The sequence below is a fragment of the Pelodiscus sinensis genome, chromosome 2 (assembly GCF_049634645.1).
Source record: "Pelodiscus sinensis isolate JC-2024 chromosome 2, ASM4963464v1, whole genome shotgun sequence".
Classification (NCBI taxonomy): domain Eukaryota; kingdom Metazoa; phylum Chordata; order Testudines; family Trionychidae; genus Pelodiscus; species Pelodiscus sinensis.
Window position 1 is genome coordinate 256,678,761 of NC_134712.1, and position 22,916 is coordinate 256,701,676.

A 22,916-nucleotide genomic window follows, 5' to 3' on the forward strand; every position below is an offset into this window, starting at 1 on the left:
CTCCTGATGACCAGCTCCTAACTCACCAACAGACTGTGCTGCTTCCAAACCACAAACACATTCTTTTGATAATACTGTCCCCCAGCCACCAACCTTCTCCAGAAAAGCTAAATGCAAGTTTTCTCCTGAGACGCTTGCTATTTCTAATGCAAAGTAGGGATGTAAGCGACTAGCAAATGCTTATTGGACAGTCGACTAGTGACTCGACTAGTTGCTTCTCCCCCTTGCTGCCCCTATCAGAGAGGCAGCAAGGGGGGGAGCAGGATCTGGTGTGGGGGTGAGGGGAAGCCAGCTTAAAAGCCGGTTCCCCCCCATCATTGTCTCCATGGGGGAACGGGGGGGGGGGAGAAGGAGGAGAGCAGGGGCACAGCGGGGAACTGGAAGCACTTCTGCTTTTCAAATGGAGTAAGTGCTGGGCTCTTGCTACATTGCAAAAGCAGAAGCGCTGCAGGGAGCCTGGGGCAAGCCTGTGCGGAGCCATCCCATGGCTCTTGTACATTTCAAAAGCAGGGAGCGCGGGGCCAGCAGGGGACTGTTTGAGTCCCCCACTGGCCATACTCCCTGCGGCACTTGCTATATTTCAAAGGCAGAGGCGCCCTTATCAACTGATTGAATAGTCGATGCAAACTACATAGGCTATTTGATTAGTTGATTAATCTAAATTTAACATCCTTAGTGTGAAGTTTGCAATACTATAGTAGCTTTCCATATAAACTAGAGTTAGCAGTCCAGGGTTAATATTAGAGTTGAAATTATTCCATCTCAGACAAGACATGGCTCACTCAAGGCCTTAATGCTGTCTGAAGTTTTAATGCAAATGGGAAGAGAAGTTCTTGTTGCACTCCAATTCTACTCCAGAATATGAAGGTCCTGATTACAGGACCTTATTTCCACTAATATAAATGCCCTCTGTTTGTCTTTGTCAAAAATCAAAATGACTGCATTATCCAACCTCCTTTTTCCACTGATATCCACCACCAAAGGAAGAAAATGGGGACATGAGTTTTATTGGGAGAAGGAAGCCTCTCAAAATAAGATTAAATTTCACTCCTATTTACATTTTTATTGCCTGCGTGATGCTCAGACTATAAGGGTTTTTTTGCTATTTGCAGAAGAACTACTAATTTCTAATCTTCAGCCCTAGATGCAGTCATGCACAATTACCTACAATGAAACCACGTAGTCTGATGCTCCAGCACCTCCTTGGGAAACAGTCCCACAATATAAGACTAGAAGTTGGCTTTCCATAAGGACTTCATGCTCTGACTGCTTCATAAAGTACTCCCAGACAGCTAGCAACTGGTACTGCACTGACTACACATGAAAACTAGGCTGCAGTTTGAAAAGAAACATTCACTAGAGTTATCAAATATCATGGGATCATGTAGCAAACATCTTCAACAGTGAGATATTCTGCCATTACCACCAGTCTGCACTACTTTTTTTTGCACCCAAAGGAAATATACAGTATGTATTTAAGTATCTCACAGAGCAAGAGTCCAGAATACCATACTTAGTTGCACACACAGCAGATGTACAGCACTTATTATGCATCCCAACACATCATACATTATACAAGAAATCATATTAATGCCTCAGTTCTGCCATCTGCAAAATGGGGATAATACACATTGCCCAAGCATGATGTGAAGTTTAGTGTTTGATAGGCTATTTAAGATCCTCAGAGAAAAGGTTCTGCAGAAATTAGAACAGAATTAAAAACATCCCTTTGATCATCTTACCACCACGTGATGAAAAAGGAATTCCAGACCCAAGAAGCACAACTCAGGGACACTTGCTATATTTTCACAATTGTGTGGGTTATCATAGAAGATAGAGGGTTATCAAAGCAGAGAGATCTCAAAGGAGTGTCAAAACATGACTTTTAAATGGCTCCAAATATCTGCTTTGCAGTGCTAACATAGTTATGAAACATGATTTGATTCCATCATAGCTTGTGCATCAACATTTGAGCTCTCAATTAATCCTAGATATTGAAGATGCAAGGGACCCCCCAAAAAAAAAGAACCAGCTCGATCATCAGATCTCAGGTTGAATTTATATAAAGCTGATAAAGAAAACAATACCTTGGTAGTCACATCAATGTAGTTTTGACCTCACCCCTTTTCTCAGATAAGTCTCAATAAAATGATGCATGACAGGTCAAAGACTTTTAACCATTCAAGATCAAGACCTTTGAGAGTTTGAACTGTCCCATTTGAGTGACATCACCATACCCTAACTTGACAGACTGCTCATCTCTCAAATACAAATTCACAGCAATTTCAAACTAATCAGGAGCAAGTACAACATGCTCAGTGGAAAGGGATAAGGCCTATATTAAAAAAACCTAGTCTGTAGATAGATTACATGCAGACACATCTGAACTATTAGAATCATGACAGAAGCCAGAGTAGGACTCATCATCTGGGAACATAAGAAACAACAGAGACTAAAATCTGCTTCCTGAGCACAGACTAGTTTAAAGGGAAGTTAAGTCTATGTTCTGGAAAGGAGTTTCTAGTGTTTTCCTGACAAGGATTGCTGAGCTCCTTCAGAACCAGAGGCTCCACTATAAACTAGGAGGGAGTGCACTATGTACAGGTTGAACCTCTGTAGTCTGGAACCCTTGGGTTCTGACCGGTGCCGAACCAGAGAATTTTCGGAATCACAGAAGGTCAATACTGAAGTGAGTGGGGGGGTCTCTATTTTTATTTCACCAAGGTGAATAAATGGAACAATGCTTGCTACGCTGCTTAGTAATATATGACTGTACAGGCTGAACCTCTCTAGTCAGGCACACTCTGGTCTGGCAATATCTGTGGTTCAGCACAATTTTAGTTAGCCAGATGTTCACTTATCACGGGTGTGGTCAAGTTTCCCACAGTTCCATAAAGTTTGTTTACAGCTACCAGTCCTGGCTTTCAGTGTTCTATGCTGTTATTCAGTACTATTTTACACCCCAGAATATCTTCTCAGAGCTCACAGCTGTTTCTACATGTTGCAGCGAGAGGAGACCACATGTGCTCCCTCTACTCCCAGGCCAATCAGGACCTGGGGGCAGAGGGTAGTGTGCAAAGTCTCTTGCCTCATGCCCCACTCTGTCAGGGCTTGCAGTTGCTAGAGAGAATGTCCAGCAGTTTTAAAGAGACAGCGGTTCCCTCTGATGCCGTGCGCCCCTGGTGGGGGAGGAGACTTCACACACTCCCTCATCCCCAGGTCTTGATTGGCCTGGGGATGGGGGAAGGGCAGGGCAGCCATGGGCCAGATCTGCTGGTTTGGCAGGCCAGAACAAGCCCGCAGAGATTTGCTTTTTTTGCAACTGTGTCACACTTTAGACTCATATTTAGCTTGTGGTCCACTCTGATCCCTAGATCCCTTTCTGCCATACTCCTTCCTAGACAGTCTCTTCGCATTCTGTATGTGTGAAACTGGTTGTTCCTTCCTAAGTGGAGTACTTTACATATATCCTTATTAAACTTCATCCTGTTTACTTCAGACCATTTCTCTAGTTTGTCCAGATCATTTTGAATTATGACCCTATCCTCCAAAGCAGTTGCAACCCCTCCCAGCTTGGTATCATCTGTATACTCTCTATGCCAATATTTACATTATTGATGAAGATATCTAACAATCAGTTCCAAAACAGACCCCTGAGGAACCCCACATGATGAGGTCATGTGAGATCCTATAAATGCTTTAGTAAAGTCTAGGTATTCCACATCCACCACTTCTCCCTTATCCACAGGATCTGTTATCCTATCAAAGAAAGATAACAGAATGGTTTAACATGATTTGTTCTTTACAAATTTATACTGGCTATTATTTTAAGAACTAAGTTCTTAACTGGTTAAGGCACTGCAAAGGCAATATTCCCGCTTTTAATATTTGCATCTCCACATCAAATGCTGCAAATGAGACACATCTACCCTGACTTAATTAGCCTGATTAACACTGGTCCTGCGATAGACAGGTAACCTCCTTTGCTGTTATATATACTCCAGATTCTGTAATTTCCACTGCAACTTGTCTGATGAAGTGGGTTTTACTCACAAAAACTTATGACCCAATAAATCTGTTAATCTCTAAGGTGCAAAAGGACCCCTTGATTTTCAGTTACAGACTAGTCCTCAGACTATTTATTATGCAAAATCTTGGAGTGACCTCTCATCAAAAATTATTGCTCACCCCTGCATTACACACTGAAAAGATGGGGATGCTCACTCTGACTTCAGTAGATTTGCTATAGTAACATTAAACTGTTGACAGAGAAACAATTTCATTTAATGATAGTGTTCAAACAGCGGAAGTGCAAGAGCACAAACACTGCATTTAGGATACTAGGGATTAGCACTTAGAAGTCCCAGTGGTTTGGAACAATGGGCCATTTTTTAATTGATCCCAATTGAAACTGGAAGTCAGCTGCAGTTGACATTTGTGTATGACAAACCTTTGCTTTGGTGGCAGCTGAGGCAAGAGCAGCAGCTGCAGCTGTAGCTACATTTCCTTCAGAGATTTCGTGTTCCACTTTCCTCTTCCCAGCTTCATTTTCCTTGTCTTTGCATGCATCAACGTTTTCCTTGTTCTCTTCTGCCTCCTTCTCTTCTAAAGAGAAGACCCAATACTTTTTTTGCAATCATTCTTCACTGAATAACTGTCACATCAGGAACAGGCTTTACATAGAATATACTTGTACTCACGCAGCACAAACCCATCCACAAGCACATTATAACACTCCCACTTAGGTGCTTTATGTTATAGCACCTCGGCATTTCTTCACATGCTGCCATAGAAGTATTTTAAACACCTCCAACAAAATGTATACTCCAGAGAGTCTGTCCCCCCCTTCAAGGGTGATGGTTACGAAGTGCTTTAATTTTCTATCCCGTGCATTCTTCTCTCCCCATCTTTTTCTTAGTCTTAATATCAAAATATTGTTAAGTTGTATTTCCAGTAAACAAATTCCAGTATCATCAACATTTTGAGACACAAATGGAGACCTTTTTATTGTCTTGCTCTGCCCTCTCTTAAAATCCTGACCAAAAAAATCTTATAAAAAAAGCTGTGTCACACCTATAGGACACAATCAGAACACAGATTCGTGTAAGAACTGACACAGTATTTTCTATAATATATCTTCTATAATATATAAAGGAGAATGTTTGTATGTTTGTGCGCTAATAACTTGGATATTATAAAAGCTACTGCAGCCAAACTTTGCATGGGATAATCTTTCATCCAGGAGAAGGTTTTAAGGTACTGTGGGAGGCAAGAGATGAGAGACCAACGCCTCTCCCCGGGGCTTCACGGAGACTGGCAGTGCAGGGAGAAGCGGCTTCCCGGTGGAAGTGGTGGGGACAGTCACTCACTAATACCGGTGGAGGGACAAGGAAGTGGAGGGTGGGCTCGGGTGCCGGCGGAAGGCACGCGACTCCTTTCCCCCTCCTTCCCCCTAAGGGTCCTCACCTCAGTTATATCAACTTTCCCGAGCAACGCCGGGTAACTCCAGCTAGTTTTAAAATGTAGGACAACATTAGGGTTTTTCAGTACTGTATTCCCAACCAGTCAAATGAAATGGTTTGTACAACCTCATAAGGAATATTTGCTATTAAGCAGAACCCTATGTTCATAGTAGCTCCTCTCATCTGCTTCTTTACATTAGGAATATGGAAAAAAACCTCATTTATCTGGTCTGTGCTCACTTTAGTTTAGCAATCTGCTCATCCTGTTCCTACAGCCAAAATGAAAAAAATCCCTAAGCTGAAGTCCGAAATGATTACAATATGAATTTAGCACTTGAGCTTTTCTGTGAAATGAATTGGAATATCTACTGCTGAACCATGATGCAGATCAGATGTGTGTGAAGAAATACTTTTGCTACAATTAAGTTTTTAGTCTAATTCCTACAACTGTGGAGAAAAGCTTTTAAAACTAAAATGCAGTTCAAACAACAGCTGGTGTCTTACCTGACTTGGTATCAGCAGTGACTTCATTGTCCTGCTCCTTTTCTGGATTTCTCTCATTTTCTCCTTCCTGCACCTTATCTCGTTCCTCTAGTTCGCCTTCTCCTTTGTTTTCAATCTGATGTATTGGAGGCATAGGAAGGAAGAGGGAAAGCAAAACGTAAGAAGAAATCCCTTCTTAGCTTGGTCACAGATTCACTTAGAAATGCTCTATCATCCTTGGGAAGTTGGACTCTATTTAGGACTCCTGGATTGTTCTTTTCACAACCATCATCAAGATTCTTGGGGATGAAGCAATTGCCATATTGGATCAGACCTAAGAGCCATCTCTAGTCCAGCAGGCCATCTTCAACATGCGGGCAGCACCGGATTTTGCTTCGTTGAGTATGCCAGAAACCTCACAACAGGGAGAGGTGGAACAATCTTGTCCCTCCCCAAAGATTTCATTCTAATCCCTAATGGTTAGAGATTGGTTTAAGACCAAAGTATGAGATTGTATATCCTTTCCAGCATTTTTGTTAGCATTCAGTACTATAAACCTGGATATTCTTGCCATCCACATGAACAATCCATCTCTTTTTGAATCTTAGTAAGTTCTTGGCCTCAATAATATCATGTGGCAATTAGTGCTGCCACATTAATTACACACAGCAGGAGGGAGTATTTTTGTCCAACAGAAAAAAGCAACAGGTATTTGCAAACATGTGACACAAGAAAGGGAAATAAAATGGAGCGCATGATTGCCTCTAACAGCAACTTTCGTTCAAGATGCGTATCCCTATGAATGCACCACATCTAGATGTTCTGGGGCATCTGTGAACTTCTTAATATAAATTTTTGTCAGCTGTCTACATAGGTGCCCTAGACACCCTTGTGCCCTGATATATCAGTATATATAGAGAAGACCACCTGCCACCTACCTTGCCAGGTCTTACTCAACCACAAAAGTCCCAAGAAAGAGACTCTGAGGAAGAGGGAAGAGGGCAGGTAGTGGAGTATCCACTGGGGGACACATCTCAAAAAACTCAAGAGTACTGTACATGGTACTCAGTTGTGATGAAGAATGGTTGGGACACTATCAACCTAACAGTCAATGAAGGTGCAAACAGCTCTTTGTGGAGATTCCTACGTCAGGAAGGATACTATCAATTGACTTTAATTCTTATATGCTTCATTTTAACTACCCAATCTTCAGATACTTACCGATTCCCTCTACCTTCCTGATTTTCTATACCCTCTGCTCCCTGTCTCCCACCTCCTCCTTTTTTTCCCCCTTCTCCCCACCTCCTTCTCTCTTATTTATTTTGGGTCTGCACATCCTAAATTCAAAACTCCAGTCATCTGAAGAAGTGGGCTGTGCCTACGAAAGCTCATGATCCCATCTACATGTTTTGTTAGTCTATAAAGTGCTACCAGACCATTCGTGGTTTTCTTCTGTACAGGCAGTCCCCGGGTTACATACAAGATAAGGACTATAGGTTTGTTCTTAAGTTGAATTTGTATGTAAGTCGGAACTGGCTCCAGATTCAGCTGCTGTTGAAAATGATCAGCGGCTGACTACAGGAAGCCCTAGGCAGAGTTGCTCTGCCCCCGGCTTCCTCGAATCAGCCGCTGATCAGTTTCAACAGCGGCTGAATCTGGACTCCTGGGACAGAACAGCTGGGGCACTGCCGGGTAGGTCCCCGCAGGACCAACCCGGCAGCACCCCAGCTGCTCTACCCCAGGCGTCCCGCAACAAATGCCTGGTCTGCTGGGGGGGGCGCACTAGCTGTGCCCCCTTTCCCCCCCAGCAGACCAGGGAGACCCGAGCAAAGCCACGGAGGCGCAGAGGTCCCGCCGCCTCTGCGGCTTTGCTCCTGTCTCCCTGCTGTGCTGGGGGGGAGTCCCGCCCAGCACAGCAGGGAGACCCAAGCAAAGCCGCACAGGCGGCGAGACCCCGCTGCTCGTGCGGCTTTGCTCCTGTCTCCCTGCTGTGCAAAGCCGCAGAGGCAGGGGATCCCGCCGCCTCTGCGGCTTTGCTCAGGTCTCCCTGCTGTGCTGGGGAGTCCCCCCCAGCACACCAGGGAGACCCGGAGCAGCTTTTCTCGCCCCGGAGGACGTGGTGGCGGGACCGCTGCGTTCTGGGCGGTCCTGCCGCCCACGAGCTCCGGGGCGAGAAAAGCCCCGTTCGTAAGTGCGGATCCGACATAAGTCTTGCCCACATGCTCAGGGTTTAGCTGATCGCCATATTTGGGGTCAGGAAGGAATTTTCCTCCAGGGTAGATTGGCAGAGGCCCTGGAGGTTTTTCGCCTTCCTCTGTAGCATGGGGTACAGATCACAGCTGGAGGATTCTCTGCATCTTGGAGTCTTCAAAGTATTTGAAGGCTTCAATATCTGAGATATAGGTGAGAGGATTATTCTAGGAGGGGTGGGTGAGATTCTGTGGCCTGCACTGTGCGGGGGGTCAGACTAGATGATCATAATGGTCCCTTCTGACCTTGAAGTCTATGAGTCTATGAGATTGGCTAGTCATAGTCTAGCTCTTAGTAGACATTTATCTAGATTACAAACCCCAACATTATAATCACCTTCTGCTGACTATCTTAGTAGGAGAGATAAAGGTCTGAACAGACAGGCTGAATTCCTCTTTCATTCTTACACAGCCTGTCTAAGGCAGTTAGTTAGTTGTTCCCAAACTTTTCAGCATCACACCCCCCTTTCTGATTTTTGAACACCCCCCCCCCTTGTTGAGGGGAAAAAAAAAAAAAGGAACTGAGCACGGCAGCAAAACTTGATGGAGGAGGGGGCTGGGTCGCCTTGCTCCCCCCTGGAATTTTGGCACGCCCCCCAGTTTGGGAACCCATGCTCTAAGGCAGTGGTCCCCAACTATTTGGAGCTGCTGGGCACCAAGGCCGTTCGCCCACTGGGCGCCAGAGGGCGGGGACACTCGTGCTCCCAGGGGCAGGGCCGCGCATACGCCACACCCCCATGAGCCACGTGCCTGGGGTCAGCTACCCCATGCGCTGCGTGGCCACCAGCGGGCCGCCCATTTGCCACAAGCCTGGGGCCGGCGCCCTCCAGAGCCGTGCGCCCAGGGCCAGCACCCCCTCATAGCCACGGGCCCAGAGCTGGCACCCCCCATAGCTGCGCGCCCGGGGGCGGGGAGGCCAATTCGCTGCGCACCCGGGGCCGGCGCCCCCCATAGCCGTGCACCTGGGGGTGGGACGGCCAATTTGCCACATGCCCAGGACCAGCGCTCCCCATGCACCGTGCACCCGGGGCGTGGGCGGCCAATTCGCTGCGTGCCCGGGGCTAGTGTTCCCCATGTGTCCAGGGCTGGTGCCGCATATGCACAGCGTGCCTGGGGCTGGCACTGCACATGCGCCACGCGTCCGGGGCAGGGCCAGCCCCAAGCACTTGGCGGGTGCATATAAATGCCCCCGCGGGCACCATGTTGGGGACCACTGCTCTAAAGGTTTGATCCTTCAATACTGGTTTTGCCTCTATCATGGTTTTAAAGATCAAGCTTTAAGTCAGAGCTGCATCACACTCACTAGACAAAGGAGGATAGCTTGTATTGCCATTGTCTGTGATGCAACTATGAATAAACGCCTTCACTAAAGTTGCCAATGCAACTCCAGCTGTCACCAAGAAGGGAAATAACGATCTTCAATGTCTTTCATCCTCTCAGAATCTCTTGGTATGTATTTGTGCTATAAAAGTAGGTTATGCAGAGCACTTGACAGTCCAACACAACTGAGCAACACTAATTAAAAAATTAGGAAAGGTTCTTAGAGGACTATGATCTCTCTTTACTGATATTATGTTAGATTAGAGCAAAAATACTTGAAGAGCCAAGTTCTCACTGAATTAAACTGCAGTCTCAAACGTCACAGCACTGTACAATCAAGAGTCAGAACCATCAATCCAACGCTACAAGAAAAATATTGCAACATGTCAAGATATGCATCTGCAGTTTTTCTATGGCTCTACAAGTAAAACTGTCATCTCCACTGACTTTTCCTTAGTCCCTTTTCTTATGGCTAGAAAGGAGAGGAAGAGCCATATACACTTTTTCCCACTTAGCTCAGCAATAAACTTGCAGGGGGACATTCCTATGACAGTAAAGTTGAATCATGCTATACAAGATGAAGCTGAGAATGCGGAGCTCTTTACTGAAATTTAAGTCACCTGGGGTAAAGTCCATCTTTCACATTTCTATAGTGCTAGCACAATCAGCTCAATCTTTTGATTAAAGCTTCTACTGTAACACCAATAACCTAGACTTAAGAACTCCACGAAAAGAAACACTGCATCAGAGACAAATCTCTGATTTTACCTTTTCTGATGGTTGCCCATCTGTCTCAGTTTCCATTTTTTCTTCTTCAACTCCATCTGTGAGAAGAAATACAAGTACATAAAGCAGAGTGCTTGAAAGTGCTATAGCCAACATTTATTATGCTTGAAAACTACAGGTCTGGGTGAAATTTCATGCTCTGTTCTGTTGTGGCAATTGGCCTTACAAATGTACCTTAATTATGAGTTTAACTGTACAACGTGAGTGTAAGTTCATAAGATGTCATAACTTATAACAAATGTTGATGAGATTAGGTGCAAAAAAACACAGACTGACTGGTTTCAACGAAAAAGACTATGTTCATCATCATGGATGCCACCTCCACCATAACCCGGGGTCCCAGACCTTTATAGCTCAGGCATGAAAGACCAGCCTCACTTGAGAATTTCTTGTATTACAAGAGTAATAATTACTGCTCAACATGAACTTCTTGAATTGCTTTATGAACTCTACGTACACAAGTGTCAGCATATATGGAAAGTCAGTAGGAGTTTATTTCCAATTTGCAGGTGATGAAAACACTATCACAGTCTAATTTTATCACGTTATCCGAATCTGAAAGTAGAAAGTCATTTATGCTCTGTAAAAATATTCTCTCACTAAGTTCTAGCAATTCTACAAACAGTGTTAAAGGCATTAAACATTCATAATAAAGCCTCTCATTATTTCTCTGCCTAGAATTCGGAGGTAGTCTTTTATTCCCCATAACCACAGTTTCTTTGCCTAAGCTTCATGACCAGGGACCCTAATAAAAAAAAAAAAAAAAATTCTGATAAACACAAAAATCCATGTTTTGACTCAAATGAAACGCTGAACTTTACTTTCCCTAGCCACAATATATAGAAGTATCAGTTGAAACCAATGTTTTACTGATATATTTACAATGTTAAGCTTATAGCCTGAGCTTGCTGCCCAGGACTGATAGCTGGAGCCCTACCCAATCTCCTGATTATTTGATCTGGTCCTAAAGGGATCAAATAATTGGGTTCCACTGTATATGTCTTTATTTTTTAATAAAACGGAAAAACTGGAGATTTTCCATATAAACACAAATTCTACATTTTTCAATGGCAACTGGATTTCTAGGATTATTGTTCAATACAGGCAGTCCCCAGGTTACATACAAGATAGGGACTGTAGGTTTGTCCTTAAGTCGAATTTGTACTTAAGTCGGAACTGGCATCCAGATTCAGCCGCTGCTGAAACTGACCAGCGGCTGACAACAGGAAGCTGGAGGCAGAGTTTCTCTGCTCCGGGCTTCCTGGAATCAGCTGCTGATCAGTTTCAACAGCAGCTGAATCTGGACGCCTGGGACAGAGCAGCTGGGGCGCTGCCGGGTAGGTCTCCGCAGCGCCGCACCTCAGTGCTGTGGGGACCAACCTGGCAGCACCCCAGGTGCTCTACCCCAGGTGTCCCCAAGTCAGCTGCTGCTGAAACTAATCAGCGGCTGATTCCAGGAAGCCCGGGGCAGAGCAACTCTGCCTCGGGCTTCCTGTAGTCAGCCGCTGGTCAGTTTCAGCAGCAGCTGACTTGGGGACGCCTGGGGCAGAGCAGCTGGGGTGCTGCCGGGTTGGTCCAGTAGCGCCGAGGAGCGGTGCTACTGGACCAACCCAGCAGCACCCCAGCTGCTCTACCACAGGCGTCCCGAGAAAAGCCTGGTCTGCTGGGGGGGGGGGGGGGGGGGGGGCGCACTAGCTGCACCCCTCCTCCCCCCAGCAGACCATGCAGACGCGGGCGGCGGGACCGAGACACGCCGCGGTCCCGCTGCCCGGGTCCTCCGTGGCTTTGCTCCGCGTCTCCCTGGTCTGCTGGGCCCTCCCCCCCCGGAGGACGAGGGCGGCGGGACCTCAGCGCATCTGGGCGCTCCCGCCACCCGCATCCTCCGGGGCAAGAAAAGCCCCGTTCGTAAGTGCGGATCCGACATAAGTCGGATCCGCGTAACTCGGGGACTGCCTGTAATTAACTTGCCCCTTCATGTCTGCTCCCTCCAGATCTTGTTCCTCAAAACACATATCTTTCAAAAGGCCTACACTCAAAGAGGTGTTAAAACAGACAGCAGAATTTTGGTGATTTAAGGCATCTATGTATGACTTATGACTTCTGGCTGAGGTTATGAAATTGCTCATTGAAATGCCTCAAAGCAAGTGGAGTCAACCACATGTTGTCACCCATTCCCCAGACCAAGGGCAATGGTGGGTTGTCAACCCCTGATGTCTTCCATTCACGTGAGACCATGTCAGTACCAATGAGATGATGAAGAGAGGGGAAACTAGGCTGATCACATGTGGCTATATGACTGAGATTAGAGCTATAACTTTTACAGAAGCACAAAAGAAAAAGCAGATGTTACTGTTGGGTTTTAAAAGCCACCGAACCTGACATACTTGAGGAAAACTCGTGAGACACAAGTAACCTTGGGTAGCAGAGATGAGCAGAAGGGCAGGGTTTTGTCGCAGAGGGGTCTTTATCGGGGGACCAGCCCAGAAAGAAGGAAATAGACTGCACCAGAGAGAAATTGCACCATTTGGAGGAGAAGCCTCATGTAGGAAGTAGGATTCTGGATTCCTTAGAGGACTCTGACCTAAGCCTAAAGAAAGCTCACAAGTGGTGAGAATCTGAAGCAGGGAAATGAAGATACATATTTTTTGTTTTGTCTAGATCTATATGTTTATTGAAAAAAATAAGGAGTCCGGTAGCACCTTAAAAACTGAGAGATGTATTTGGGCATAAGCATTCGTGGGCAAAGACCCACTTCTTATGCTATCCAAAGTGAAGGTGACTTCTTTTAACCTTTACAAAGCTTGTGTGTCGTTAACTTTCACTTTCCCATGCCCTCCCCAAAGAGGTGAACTATAGAACTTGAGTGCCCACAAGGAAGGAGCTCTGGGGAAAGACTTCAGCAACTGGGAAGTCTAAGAGATTAGCACTAGTCCTGGGGGCATGGGCACCAGAGTCCCACTTCTGTACTCAGGAAATGTGCCAGTGAGGCTAAGGGACGAGACCATGTTGTAGCCAGCTGAGACCAAGGGAAGCTTAAGCGCATACTAACCAAGGGTGGGGCTCACACATAGCACCTTAACTTGGGGAGCTCTAACTAGGGCTGTGTGACAAGAACATTTAAAAAAACCCTGAAAAGATATGTGGGTTTAACAGGAGTTTGCTGTTCTACCACCTGCTGTCTGGTTTGACTGTAAGCTATTTAGGCCAGAGAGCTTTTCTACATACATGTATACTAAGCACCTACTACCTTGTGCCTGCTATGGCAACACATCTGTCTCATCGAAAGCCCAACCAGATTCTGTTTAGTTAGAAACTTGCTACTTAAGCAATTATTGCCCATTTATCTTACTATCCCGTCTAACTCTGAGATCTACAAAGCAAATCATATTGCACAATAATATAATCAACAGTACACGGGGGACAATACCACGAAGAAAAGTGAAATATTAGAAAAAAGTCAGTAAGATCATTACCAGTGCTAGATGCATGGACTGCTTTATAAAGTATGAATATTTTAACAGTAATTAGTCTAATTTCAAGCTACATAAATCACTATAAGCTGTCCCCAGTTCATTTAATTAAGCTATTCTTTTAATCAATATTCACGAACTTTTCCACTAATAAAGATTGTGTTCTTTGGGACAGGAAAAGAATTCATACAGAGAAAAAGTATTATAAAGCTTTATTTGGATTTCATTATAGACTTTAATTGTTCCTGATGTTTTGCACACATTTATTTAAAATAGGGAAATGTCAGCATGTAACAAGAGGAAATGGCATGCCTCTTAAGTCTGAATCCTGTAAGGTATCTTAAAACCCCCAGAGCAGAGTCTCCCAGTACAATACATATGTACCCCAAACGGCTCTGAAGGCATTAAAGAGAAATTCTTAAGAGTTTGATCACAGGCTTTGATCCATGGTGCCATGTCTTTAAATTGAAAGGTGCTGGGCACTGCAGAACGATTTAAAAAATGTAGGAATAATTAACAACACTCAATCCATCAACATAAATCTCAGTATCAGGTATTAATTGATGCAAAATGTTTTGATTTTTAAAAAATTCCCACTTTAACAATAGTACAAGTCTTTTATAAAACAGAAGTAGGTGAAGACAGTTTGGGCTCCAACATACAGCAATATTTTCATGGTGAGGTGTTACAAATTAGCTTTTTTTCTAATATGTGAAGAATTATGATGTATGAAGTACTAGAAAGAAGAGAAACCATTTTATTATTTTTCAACTGATCTTGTGTGGGACAGAAAACTCTGCTCTTCTGAAGTACCTGCCTTTCTCCACTGAGAGGTGATTCAATCCACATTAGAGGCTGGTCAATACGTCCCCTTAAATTGAGAGTATCTATTCCAGAAGGGTTCGTATTTGGTAGCCTAGCAATATCATATGGAAGACAGAGATTAGACTGTCTCAAATTCTTGTCTGCAGCCCAAGCTTAGACTGTGCTTAAAACTGCGACTTTTTTTTGGTAAAAGGAGTGGTGGCCCTGATAGGTTAAGGAAATTTCAGTCTCTCTGCAACATAATCAGAACCAAAGAAGAGGGAACTGAGTGGTGTGCATTTAATGGGGAGTAAAGCTAATAATCTCAAACCAGAAAATTCTACAGAAACAATGTATACAATTCTGTTTAAGTGCAGCTTACCCAGCATAACACAACTCCCATGTATCTTTCAGTACAGAGGAACTGAAGGAATTCATGTGCGGAAACAGCAAAACAGTATGCTTCATTACGTATAAAACAAAAATGACTAGTGTTCCCTCTAACCTGCACCCCAGAAGCACAGCTTCACAGGTGATTAATCAGCCCTGTCCAGTCAGTCAGCTCCAAGCAGGGAGCCCTGAGCCTCTGACTAGGCGGGGGCTGATTAATCACCAGCTTAGAGAGAACGCTGAAAATGACTGATTAGAAAGGGGGACGCAGGGGGGCAGTGAAACAATTCATGTTCTGATTTGTGTAAATCTCCAAGCCGGAACAACCAATCTCACTTTGCTCAGCAGTTTGAAACTTCACTGCAATTTACATGGTCTCAATTGCATTTTATAACAAAAGGTCATAATTAAAATAATCATGTGCGATGTTTGCTGGCAGCCACCTTAATACTTAAAAGTAATATACACCATGTAGACAGAACAGGCATCCTTCCTCCACCCACAATAGGACTACAAATTCCTCTTTCCCCCTGTATAAAAATTACATTTCCATGTTGCTTTAATACCGACTTGTTGATCAAAAGAGATTAAATATGTAATTGTTGTTTCAAAGTAACAACATTTCTTAGGATGACACTTTGCAGAAAAATGGTGGACAGCACTTGGGTGACATACAATAAAATTCAGAAATTAGAAAACGATGACGCCCATTAATCCCTTTTTAGTTCATCCTTAGAGCTACTTCAGCCCCACTTCCTACAGTACTTTGTCCTTTCTAGTTTTACCCATCAAGCACACCATTAAAGAGATACTTTGCATTTCTATAGCAACAGTATCAAAACTCTTTACCAATATTAAATAAGCCTTCCCCGGCCTTCATGCAGTGTGTATTATCTCCAATTTACAAATAGGAAAACTAAGGGAGGTCTACACTACAGCCTAATTCAATACTTCCTTTGCTCAGGAGTGTGAGAAAGCCCCAGTGTGCAGGGCGCAACACATGTCATTTGGGGAGGAGAGGACAGATGGAGACTATCAGCAAGAGCAATTATGCCGGCAGGAGGTGCAGCTGAACTATGGTGCGCTGTAGTGTAGACTTGCCCGAAGAGACAGAAGTTCAGTTAGTTGCCCAATGCCTGTGAGCCAGAGTCCTGAGTCCCAGTCTCATGCTCTCACTTACACGTAGTACTCTACCCCATCCTACGAAGCACTTACCAAGTTACACTGCATACATAAGGCATAGTTAATGAACAGAAAATATACCGTAGACGCAATGTGACTGAAATAATGAACAATAAGAACATCAACTTTAATTTGCTATTGCACATTAGATTTGTTCCTGTTCTTCTTTAATTACCGTGTACAAAAATCCAGAGCTCTTCGGTTTGATTTTGCAACTCAAAATCCTACTGATGGGGGTGGGTGGGGGGAGGCAGTTGCCTTGGGTTCTGCTGACTGAAAAGGATCCAAAGCTCCAGCACTGCCACCTCTGTGGTAGCAGCAGCAGCAGCAGCAGCAGCCGCGGGCCCTTTAAATTGCTGCTGGAGTCGTTGCACTCTGGGCCGCTCTGAGGGCTGCCAGAGCGGGGAGTGTACAGCAAAGCATGAGCCACGTGACACAGCTCTGCCCCTTCTGAAACTGTAGAGCCTCCTCCACCCCGTCCTGCCCAGGAGCCCAGCCAGTCTTTTGGCACCCCTGTATACACCCTTTTGAGGCTGTGTAGCTGACCAGATAGGCAGGAAAAAGGCTCCACTCAACACAACATGCAAGTCTTGCAACAGCATAAAAATTTAGCTCATAAAACAATGATTAGAGGAGTAGCCATGTTGGTCTGTATTCATAAAAACCAGCAGGAATCCTGTGGCACCTTAAAGACTAAGGGTATGTTTATACTGCATTCCTCTTTCAAGAGAGGAATGCAAATGCAGACAAACGGAATTGCAAATGAAGAGTGGATTTGAATATCCCGCGCTTCATCTGCATAATCGCGGCCAGCTGCTTTTTTGAAATATCCTATTTTGAGATAAAAAAAACACTGTTTAGACGCGGTTATTTTGAGAAAAAACCCTTCTTTCGAAATAATCCTTACTCCTTATAAAATGAGGCTTAAGGGTTATTTCATAGAAGGGGGTTTTCTCAAAATACCGGCATCTAAACAGTGTTTTCTAATCTCAAAATAGGGTATTTTGAAAAAGCGGCTGGCCGCGATTATGCAGATGACGCGTGGGAAATTCAAATCCACACTTCATTTGCAATTCCGTTTGTCTGCATTTGCATTCCCTCTCTCAAAAGAGGAATGCAGTGTAGACATAACCTAACAGAGTTTTTTGGGAATAAGATTTTGTGGGCAAAGACCCACTTGCATCTGACACAGTGGGTCTTTGCCCATGAAAACTTATGCCCAAATAAATCTGTTAGTCTGCCAGAAATCTGTTACACTGCCAGAAATATGTTGTTTTAAAATTCAGCAACAAAAGTGTGCGCAAATAAATCTTGCACTTTCCCTGCCATAAGTTTCAGTTATTCTCCACCCTTCCTTGCTTAACAAAATGTAGAGAATTTTCCTAAAAGTTCCAAAAAGATATTCCCTCTGTGATGAGACTAAACATGGATATGTTTGGCTACTAAGAAATATCTTAAGTTTAATTAATATCACATTTTCATGTGTTCAGAATTCCCACTGTAACCTCTGTTGTCTGTTAGTGATTAATAACAACATTTTGTTTTAATAAAAATAAAAAAGTCAGCATGACAAGTTTAGCCAGGTAGTAGTTGATGGCTTTTGAAAACTGTCTTAATGCATTGGCTGCAAAGCCATTATTTGCAGTGACAGTGCTGTGACTGCAGGCCTCCAACTGGCAGGAACCACTTCACACTTCTTGCTTATATTCATGGGTGCATGCAGGAATACTAAATGAATGAAATGAAAAAGGAAAGTCTCTGCTTATGAGTTTCAGGACAATCTGAATTTAATGCATCTGAGGTCATGCAGGTTTCTAGTTCAATGTTTTAAGCCATTTTAACTATCACAGTAGTGGAAATTTTAAATGAATTTAATGTAATAAGACTAGACTCCTATAAAAAATATGAAATCCAAACATAAAAGGTATGTGAACCTGAAAACAACATATTCTGACACTCTGGATATAAAGGATTTCTGAATTTCAGGAAGATACAGACGTGGTCCTTATTGATTCTGCTGTAAACTGGAAGCAAAATCTGATCAGGTTAATGAAGAAGATACAAAAGTGACAATTTAGATAAGAATTAGTCCTCTGGAGAATGGGTGTCCCCAACACAAACTGACATAAGCTTCCTTCCCTTCTAGGGAGTGCTCAGTATTCCTGTCTACAGAGCCTCAAGGGTCTCCATCTCCACAATCCTCTTTAAGAGGTCCTGCATCACATCAATCATTTTTTAGGTGGAGAAAAATTGCTCTCACAAAAGGTAAATGGCTATAAAGCAATGCAAGGCATCATCCCGAGGAGGAGCACAACATCTCCACCCACACCCCCGGAATAAGACATGCCTAAACTTAATGGGGAAATTATGAAGTAGCTGAACTTTGTTTAATTTCTCTAATCAGACTGCCTGCAAGCTACATGAAACACACACAACACAGCCTTGCCAAATAAACAAACTTCCCTCTCGTATCACTAGAGCAATAAAGCAGAACCAAGCAATGCAAAGTTATTTAAAAAATGTGTTTACGCTTAGTGAGTAATTCACAGATGCCTTGAGACCTGTGTTCTCTCTAATTTTTTCCATCCATGTGCACAATCAATTTTGTTATGTACACCAAGGCACGTGCACCACCATTAGAAACAGGTACTGATGGCTGTGGAAGTTCTGCTAATCAACTGGGTAGCATATGAATCTCTCCTGGATGGAGACTCAAGCCCTCAAGCTTACTGCTTGAGACCAGGTTGGTTCCTTTTGTTTTTACTGATAGAGCCCTGTTCGTTATAACACGTTCTTTAATATGAATATTAAACTGATTCTGGATAAACAATGTAAAAGGCTAATGTAAAAGGCTGATGTGGCTGTTGGACTGATTAGTGTGCTCAAATGTATAGCAATCTTGCTAGTAACTAGCACAATAGTCAGAGCTTCCCATACTAGCATGTGGAGCAATTACCACACAATATTTATCAAGACAAACTTGCACACTTTCGCCAGAGAAGAGTACATAGTTCATGGAAAGCCTAGGCAACAGGTGTGACCACTGCATGAAACCAGCCCTCCAAAGGTACTATAATAACTGAGAGAAGTCTTATCTGAAGATAAGTTAAATATTCAAAGATTGTTCATATCAGCAATGTTTGCACTCAGTTAAACCGCAAACTGAGATGAAAGGAAAATCACTACCTGCTAAAAAGACAGGTGATAAAAATGACCACCCTTATCTATATTTATTCTGCCTATGAAACTTTCAAGTGCACAGACATAGTAGGAAGTGGGGCAAAATCAGACGAGCTGTAATTCAGAATTGTGTACGCCTTTCTGGGTCTCTTAGTCCTGACTGTGTATCATCTTGGGCAGGTGACTCTCTTAACTGCCAAAAGAGATAACACCATAAACTTGGCTTGACACATAACTAAGAGACAAAAATCACATCCTGCCAAAAAGCTGTGTGGACTCTGTTCTACATACCTTCGTCACCTCCCCGTCTGGACATCAGCAATGCAATATACTTGGGCATCAAACTTGCAGCTCTTAGTTAACCCAACTAGTTCACATGAAAATGCTGAAGTGCACCTCACCTCCTCTGTGACACAAGCTAAAACGAGCACACCAGAGCTGTTCTCTGCTCTCTAAATTGGCTTCCCTTAGAATATCACATCAAGTTCATGCACTACTGGAAGGGCTTAGATAGAACAGCAATCAGGGCAGGACAAGAATCTGTATAAAACAGAACAAAATAGAACAGAGTGTTGCTTAACATTTGGGGTAGTGCTTGGTCCTTCTGAAATGGCTTCCATTCAAGGATTTCAAAGTACTGTAACTCCTCCCACAAAACTCAACATTCACCACTATCGTCCAAACGGAAATCTCCAACTACAGTCACGGTATACTATATCAAGTAATATATAGGGCAATGTATGGCTTGGGAACCAAACATGGCTTAGTAGGGCAGCAAATTAGGGATGTTAAATATCGGTTAACTGAACAGTTGATTAACCTCATGAATTCTTATTGGTTACTTGACTGTTTTATAGCCACTGGGGGTGGGGCCGGCAGACTGCACTTTGGCCCCACTCCTGAGAAGCCCCTTGCCTCTCCACGCAGCAGCGTGGAGTGCCAGGCAGGAGCTGGTCCGCGAGAGGAGCCAGTTTAAAAACCGGTTCCCCTTGCAGACCGGCTGCCTGTCACCCTGCACTGCTGCCTCTGTGCACAGGGTAGCAGCAGCCCCTGTCCAGGGGGTGGGCCTCCCCTCCCGGACTCAGTGCAAGCTGGAACTGAACTTGGCTGCCTGCCTGTCTGGCTCCTAATACACTTCAAATGCAGAACCACAGCGGGGGTAGGTCCTACACTCAGCGCAAGCCAGGACTGAGCTGGTCTGCCTGCCTGCCCAGGTCCCAACACATTTGAAACGCAGAGCCACAGCAGGGGTAGGTCCTGGACCTGGCGCAGTCAGGACTGAGTCAGGCTGCTGGTCAGCCTGCTAAAAATGTACTGGTGTGTGGGGGAGAAATGCATGTAGTCTACAGCATTAACCAATAAGCTTTTGCTTATCAGTTAATTGGTTAATCAACTCTACTATTACATCCCTACACCAAATATGGCTCTTTTGGCATTTCTGGCTGCCTCGTGAGCTGGAGCTAGCGCTGGGACACGGTGTGCAGCGCCATACCATGGCCCCGGTTCCACCATGCAGCCCCACCCCAGCTTCAGCTCTTCCTCAGGACTGGAGCTGTGGGCAGGGTGGGCCATGTGATGGCTGTATGGCTGCTCCCACGGCAGGGCCACACAGCAGAGCCAGGGTCATGGTGCGGACGCTACACCCTGCAGCCCGGCTCCAGCTCTGGAACACAAGGCAGCCAAATATGCCAAAAGAGCTACATTTGGTGCCCTACTGAGTCATATTTGGCTCCCGAGCCATTAAACCAATGTGATCCATTCAAGACTCTGTAATGATCTACAATGGCTCTACGCACTGATGTAAAGAAACCTGGTTGTCAGCTTTGAATACAGAAAATCAACAGTAGCTCCCACAGTCTATTCCAATCACATTTCTAATGTGACACTGAAATAGATCAATATTAAAAACCAGTTTTCAAAAGACTAGTGGAGCTCTAATTTAATCCTAGATTACATCAATTAATGAATCTTAATTACAGTATTCCTAACTAGATAATTTAGTTTTCAAGGGTGACATATTGAGGCGTAATACTTCAGCTCTAAGCATGCAAGCACAGCTAGCTTTTTCCAGTAGATGTATGCCATACAGCTGTACTGTACTTGATTAACAACATCGCTGGTAGTGCAACCTTGGTAGATTCTTCCTCTGCGCCCTCTCCTGCAATGCTGTTTGGAGGTGAAAGGCCATGCAGATTGTCGAGTGACCCAGTTCACTCTTGTTGTAAAGCTCCCCCAGGGAGAACCATCTGCTGCTGTCCTAATTTATTCCATTAGTCACAGCCCAATACAAATCGCATTAACTGTAACAGCCCAGTATTAGTTATAGAACCCAGTCCACAAGAATCGTGTTATGGTTGTCTGCTTTCCACATCCCTTATTAAATGGCAAAAGCTACAAAATCTGTATTTGCAACTAGTGGAGAAAAGGGCAACTGTAGGGCCAGTGTCACATACTAATGATGTATAACTAAGACATTTCATGGCTCAGGCTCCAGAGAAGCCCACTCCTCTAAGCTCAAATCCTGCTGCGCAAGACTTATTAGCAAACTGTAACACTCCAGTTAAAAATGAACATAAATCCATTGATAATTTTAATATAACTGCTAATTTAACCTTAAACCAAGCAAGAAAACACCTAGATTTGTTTTACTCAAGACTCACTTAAGAAAAATAAGACCATTCCCCCTTTAATGGATTCAGAGGGCTCTCTCTCCTGTCAATTCTACATGACAAAACAATGTGACACAGACATGGAGAAGCAGATATTTCAGATGCCATGATGTTTATTTTTCAGCATGTATTGGTCACATCATTTCAGAGTTCGATGAGCCTCCAAGTCAGCTCTGCCCTGCTCCACCGTGTGGAACTGACAAGAGGTGACAGAGCACTATGGAATAGTTTGCTAATTTCAGTTTCTATTGCTTAAAAAAAAAAAAAAAACACCTGACAAGCCTAATATGAAATTCAGGAGGTATTTTGCGGTATTTCTTAGTTTAAACTCAACACTATCCAGTTTAAACCTAAGTACTTTTTAAAAATAAGCAGTACACATGGTCCACGTATACCTACTTCAGATACCAAGTGAGGATTAGACAGGTTGGTGTTGAGACTACCACTGTGCTTCTAGTTTCTATGAATTCATCTCACAAAACCACTATACAATTTTGCACTCTCTGCTCAGGCCTGGAGTAACAGGTAACAAGAGGCAAGGCCTAATGTGTTTTGGCAGAGTTTGAGGCAAAGCTTGCACAGTACCCAGATTACATGATGCTCATCTTTCTGGTATAAAATATGCTTCACTGGCACAAACCCTGAATTCACTCTCAAATTAATTTTGGTGGGATGAACAAGACACCAGCCAAACAATGCTGAACAGAGAATTTGAGACATTAAAAATTTACTGACAAATATTAACCGTGCTGCCAGATCTTTACTGAATGTTTAAAGATTAAAATCTTTTTTCATTTTAGCGGGTTTATAGCAGAATCCCTGTGGGTACACTGTGTGGTAAACCACACAGAAGCAAAAAGAGCAGTTATGCTGCAGGGTTTAAGGAACTAAATAGAAAACTGAGTTACACAATTTACATTC

The 22,916-nt window shown here is 43.9% G+C and overlaps 1 protein-coding gene across 4 annotated transcripts in view; it reads right to left on the reverse strand.

Moving 5' to 3' along the window:
* Positions 1 to 22,916, reverse strand: part of SMARCC1 (SWI/SNF related BAF chromatin remodeling complex subunit C1) — a 142,234-nt gene that overhangs the window by 41,440 nt on the left and 77,878 nt on the right. For all 4 annotated transcript variants that reach the window (XM_075923022.1, XM_075923025.1, XM_075923023.1 and 1 more), the window contains 3 exons: positions 10,283 to 10,338; positions 5,967 to 6,081; positions 4,451 to 4,605 (listed from right to left, as the gene is read on the reverse strand). In XM_075923022.1, coding sequence (XP_075779137.1) covers positions 4,451 to 4,605; positions 5,967 to 6,081; positions 10,283 to 10,338 — 326 coding nt within the window. The remainder of the gene's footprint in view (positions 1 to 4,450; positions 4,606 to 5,966; positions 6,082 to 10,282; positions 10,339 to 22,916) is intronic.